Here is a 5466-nt window from a genome sequence, read left to right on the forward strand (position 1 = left end):
CATTTCGTTTAGATGTGTACAATTGTTGCGTTTATTTTTTATGAATTATGAGGATGTTGTTTCTTGCTTTTGAAGATCCAATCTTATCATTGACTGATATTGTTCCCAATACATTTATTGTATTTTAGATTTCTGATTAACTGCTTATGTAAACCCTTCATACGTTGATGTTGCAATAATAAGTTATTTTTTAAAAGTAATTATTTTCCGTGTAAGTGATTATGTTTGTATGTCCATGTTTTGGTCTAATATCAATAAGATCTTTTCTGTTTTTCTTTAGTTGGCTTTGAAACCAATTTTGAGTTAAGCAAATAATGGGTCGAATTATGGTGTTAATAAGTAATATAGATTCTTATGTATATATATTGTATATATGTGACTATAAGTTTAGCTAACTAAAAAATTCTTTGATATTTAAATATAATATTGAACATATNTATATATATTTGTGGGAGGAATGTATGAAATTATTGGATAGAAGTTATTTTTGAGTTAAATGACCTTTAATGTATTTAAAGTGAGTTAAATATTAATAAATGTTTATATGTGTCTTGACTTTTTTTAAAAGGAATACCAAGTGTTTCCTTTCAAATTTGAAGTGACATAATATCTTAGTTTTCTTATATGATTTTATGAACCTCAATGTAAAAGTTTTTCAAAGTAATAAGTACACTCACTGATTGAATTATAAAATATGGAGAAATTTTTATTTCGATTAATCATCTGCTCTTTTAAATAAATTAAATAAGTATGTTGTTATTCCTACAAATAGGACAACATATATTATAGTTTAACCATGGAGTTAAGCAATGGAAATGGAACTTGTGATTGCAAGACAAAATGCTTATATGTTACACATTGATCGTTTAAAAATGAATAGGAACATCTAATTCTCAAATAAAGTTGATTGTTTTGTTAAAACCAACATATGTGAATTTAAATTTAACTATGCAAATTTAAAAAATAAATATGAATAGATTAGAAAGGCAAGAAATATAAAAGAAATATTTTTTATATAAATAAAATAAAAATTGAAAACAATGTTAAATATATATAATACTTTCTACATTAAAATATAGAATCAAACTCTTACAAGTTACAACACATATGAGATATAACAACATTTGATATTGGTAGGAGAGGAGGAGAGAATGTTTACTATAAGATGGTAATCCAAATTAGATAATGGAGATGAATCTTTAAAAAATAGAACAATGTAATATATATATATATATATATATATATATATAATAATACTTTCTAAATTAAAATATATAATCAAACTATTACAACACATATGAGATATGACAACATTTGATATTGGTGGGAGAGGAGGAGAGAATGATTACTTATAAGATAATAATCCAAATTAAATAAAGGAGATAAAATAAGAACAATGTAAAATATATATCATGTAGTCTCTAAAATTAAAATTTAGCATTAGCAATTTACAATGATATTTCATTTGTTTTTTTACAACCCATACAACAAAAATAAGAAATCAAAAATAACAAAAAAACGAAAAAATGATTTGAGGTATTGTAGAAGAGAATGAGAGAATGTGAAAATGAGATAGTAAAAGAATGTCAATATGAGAGAATGATAGATTGAGAGAATGCTTATTTATATGATAAGAAATGATGGAAGTTACATTTAGAACTATGGAGTTACAATAGTAATTTATTGTTTTTGAATAAATTGAGTGGTAGAATATGATTAATGCATAATTTATTTTATTTTCAGTTATAATTTTATTTTAATGTGTGAGTTAAATGTATTGTGTTTATTGGGTCTTAAATATTGTTTAAAGCAATTAGAAAGCAAATAAAAAAATAAATAAAAATTAGAAAACATTAAATGAAAATCAACCAATAAGGAGAGACTAAAACCTTACTTTTATATATATGATATATTGCTTTAAACTTTGAAATGAGAAATATATTATAAACAATAATTTTACATGAGAAATATATTAATTTAGCCAACCAAAATATGAATATAAGTTTAGCCAACCAAAATAAATAAAAAATATTAAAATTTAACCAAAAATAATTTCTCTTGAAAGATAATAAGTTAGTAGGAGGAATGAATTAATGTACAATTATTGGATAGGAGTTACATTTGAGTTAAATGGAGTTACATGTCTTTAATTATAAATAAATATTTTAATTTTTTATAACCTAAAATAAAAGGAATACCAAGTGGCTGAATCAAAATTCACATGATTTGGTTGTTTGTTGATATGAACTCAACACTTAAACATGATATTTCAAAATAAAAAATATTACTTTTTAAGTGACAAACTAAATTAGTTTTCTTATAAAATTATATGAATTCTTCAATCTCAATAATTTTTAAAATCCCAAGGATAACTTATATTTTTTTGGTTTTCACTCATCAATTTAATTTATAGTGCTAGATTTCATACTAATGGTTTCATCTTTAGAGAATTTAGTGAAATGATATTTTTAAAATTATATTTTATTTTTATATTTAAGTTCCAGTTGAATATGTTTTGTTTTTTGGATCATTTTTTATTTTGATTAAAGACACAAAAAACCAATTGTTTAATTATGTTCTTTTTGTTTTCAAAAACCTCAAATCATAAAAAAAAATATATATATATATATATATTATATTGATCTCTGCAGATTTAACAATTGGATCACAAAACAAAATAGTCTTTATAAATGGATAAATGGATAATTATATTGATCTTTAAATATTATATTGATCTTTATAAATTATTAAAAATGATACATGAATATGTGAGATAACCAGAGACATAATAGATAATTAAATATGGATCATTTCAACTTTATGATCTTATGGTGTGGTGAATATTGTAAGGAAGTATGAAAATAATGACTTATAAGATGTTAATATAAAATAGAAAATGGAGATAAACATTTTAAAAGATTAAAATAAATATATAAGATATACATATCATATAAACTCTAAAACTAAGCTTTTACAATAATATTTGATTTGAATTTTTATAACCCATACAACAACAATAACAAAAAAAAATACAAAACAAAACAAAACAAAAAAGAGATTTGAGAGTAGTGGAAGAAGATGAGAGAATGAAAGAGTATTTATAATGAGTATTTATAGGAAGTTAAATGATGAAAAATTACATTTAGAAAAATGAGAGTTACAATTCTAATTTATTGTTTTGTTTTAATAAAACTGATTAATACAACTTAGTGGAGAAATAAAGTTAATGCATAATTTATAGGTAGAATTTATATGATTTCAGTTTTGTATTATGTGAGTTAAATGTGAAAAATAATTGTTTTTAATTTGTGTTTTAATATAAATATTTTTTTTTTGTTAAAATTGCATTGCCAAGTGGACCAATAAGGAGAGAGTGAAACCTTACTTTTATATATATGATTTTATAACCATGAATTACAAATGGGTCCTTTTTTTTCTTTTCTTTCTGTAACACCTACTATTGCAAAATGGATCCTTATTTCTGTCATTTTAATACTAATGACTTATAAAAAAATTATTTATAGTGAAGTGACCTTAGTGCAGTGGCAGTAGGTAATTCCATTTGTAGAAGTCACCATCACACCTAGGATCGAGTCCCAGCTCCTGTAGTAATTTGGCTAATGGGCCGACCAGTTGTGGTCCAATGGTTGAAAAAAAATATATATATTTATAATTTTATTGTTTCTTCAAGTACTACTAAATTTTTCTTATTGGCCCTGCAATTATGAGAATGCCATAGTGGATTCGATTATGAGAACGTCAGCTACGCTGCTCATTCAAAAATTAAGCTTAGGCTATCTCTAAACTGCTCCTGGAACAACCATATACCGGTTTTAATTCAAAACTGATATAACCAAACAGAAAGTTCAAACTTATATGCTAAACAATGAATGTTTCCCAAATATACACATTATACTTATCTTGAATAACTAGTTATCTACTAATATAACAAGACCAAAAAAAAAAGAGCTATTCTTTAAAGTAACATTCAACTAAAGATTTATAAAATAGAAGATGCGGTATATGAAGAGAGATTAACGTTGCGATGTTTTTTAGAAGCGTTATGAGTAATAAGAAAACCTTGGATTAACGTTATAGAGGTTAAATTGGTTTATCAAGTCAGAAATATATATTCTAAAAATCTACTAATTTTGTTGCTCTAACCAAATTCATTATTTGTTCATGGAGAAGAAGAGACAAGTTCGTGGGAAAATTCATCAATCAAAAAGAAGAAAATAGAGAGCTCGAGATCGGACACGGCCTCTTCCACTTCTCCACCGTGTTTTGTCCATTCTCTGGTCTCCTCTCTCATATCTTTCCGCACCACCACGTCCACATCCTCCTCTGCTCCCAACCCTACCTTCCATGAGTTCATCATCCTCCATTTCTTCTGCCTCTCATCATTCTTCTTCTTACTCCTCTCCTCTTCTGCGCATCGGCTCTCTCGTGCCATCGCTTCATCTACGTCCTCATATTCTTCATCTGAATCGTAAATCCTTACGTTATCGTCTTCCTCGCTCTCCTCATACTCTTCCTCTTCTTCTTCTTCTTCGTCCTCTTCTTCTTCCGACATCTTCCCTTCGAGCTCTACCGGATCCAGCCCCGCTAACTTCTCGAATCTACGAAGCTTCTTAAGTAGCCGCCTTTTAGCCCCTGTTCAGTCAAAACACAACATTTAAAACCCTTAAATACGATCTGGGGACCATTTTAAAGCTATGTCTTTCAATTCCACTAGCCCATGTGATTTGATGGAAGATTGGATACTCACGTTGTACAACTTCAAAGTTGCACGGGAGGAGATTGAGATGGTCAGGCTCGTGTTGGTGGTCCTCGTCGTCCTCCTCCTCCTCCTCCTCAAGCGGGTCAAGTACAGAGACAGGGCTACATTGTTCCTTGTCTTCCTCTTCTTTATCTTCTTCTTCTTGTCCTCTCACTTTCTCTAAGCTCTCTGTCTCATCGCTATCTTCGTCCTGTTACAACTCATTTAACACACTTTTGGTTTCAACATTTTTTGTCTCTTACTATTTCTGACGCTGGATCACAACTATTTTTAGCTATTTCAAATTTATATCCTTATCGCACTATTTTACGTACCTATTAAGGGTTTCTCCATGTTACCTATATGGCTATATCAATATTTTAGGTTTTTTTTTACTATGCATTTAAAAGAAAAAGAAAAAAAAAAACAAACTTAAACCACAAGAAATTGAAAAAGTAAAATTTAACTTTTGAATTTTTGTAAACATACAATTTAATACTTCCCCAAAAAAGATCCCAACTTTTTGACAAAAAGTTAATGACATTCTAAGAGTTTGTAGCCAATAATTACAAAAGGTTTGGTCTACATTTAAGACTTAACCCACTGAATTCAAAGGTAGAGTTCTGATAATTTGGCAGATACTAATTTTAATTGGTTTGAAAACTTTCAAGTCTAGCTTGAGAGACGAAATAATCGTCATAGTGGGG

At 27.3% G+C, this 5466-nt stretch overlaps 2 protein-coding genes across 2 annotated transcripts in view; both read right to left on the reverse strand.

Moving 5' to 3' along the window:
• LOC104785882 (nucleolar protein 12-like) lies at nucleotides 4098-5460 on the reverse strand. Its single transcript, XM_010511169.2, has 2 exons — nucleotides 4769-5460; nucleotides 4098-4653 (listed from the first exon to the last, which is right to left on the reverse strand). Exon 2 carries the CDS (start codon nucleotides 4571-4573, stop codon nucleotides 4181-4183), a length of 393 nt encoding a protein of 130 aa, XP_010509471.1. The 5' UTR covers nucleotides 4574-4653; nucleotides 4769-5460; the 3' UTR covers nucleotides 4098-4180.
• LOC104788965 overlaps nucleotides 4662-5466 on the reverse strand; it is a 5607-nt gene continuing 4802 nt past the window's right edge. The window contains exon 4 of the mRNA XM_010514722.2: nucleotides 4662-4862. Within this exon, the coding sequence (XP_010513024.1) occupies nucleotides 4662-4862 (201 nt within the window). The remainder of the gene's footprint in view (nucleotides 4863-5466) is intronic.

The sequence above is a fragment of the Camelina sativa genome, chromosome 5, assembly GCF_000633955.1.
Source record: "Camelina sativa cultivar DH55 chromosome 5, Cs, whole genome shotgun sequence".
In the NCBI taxonomy this organism is placed as follows: Eukaryota; Viridiplantae; Streptophyta; class Magnoliopsida; order Brassicales; family Brassicaceae; genus Camelina; species Camelina sativa.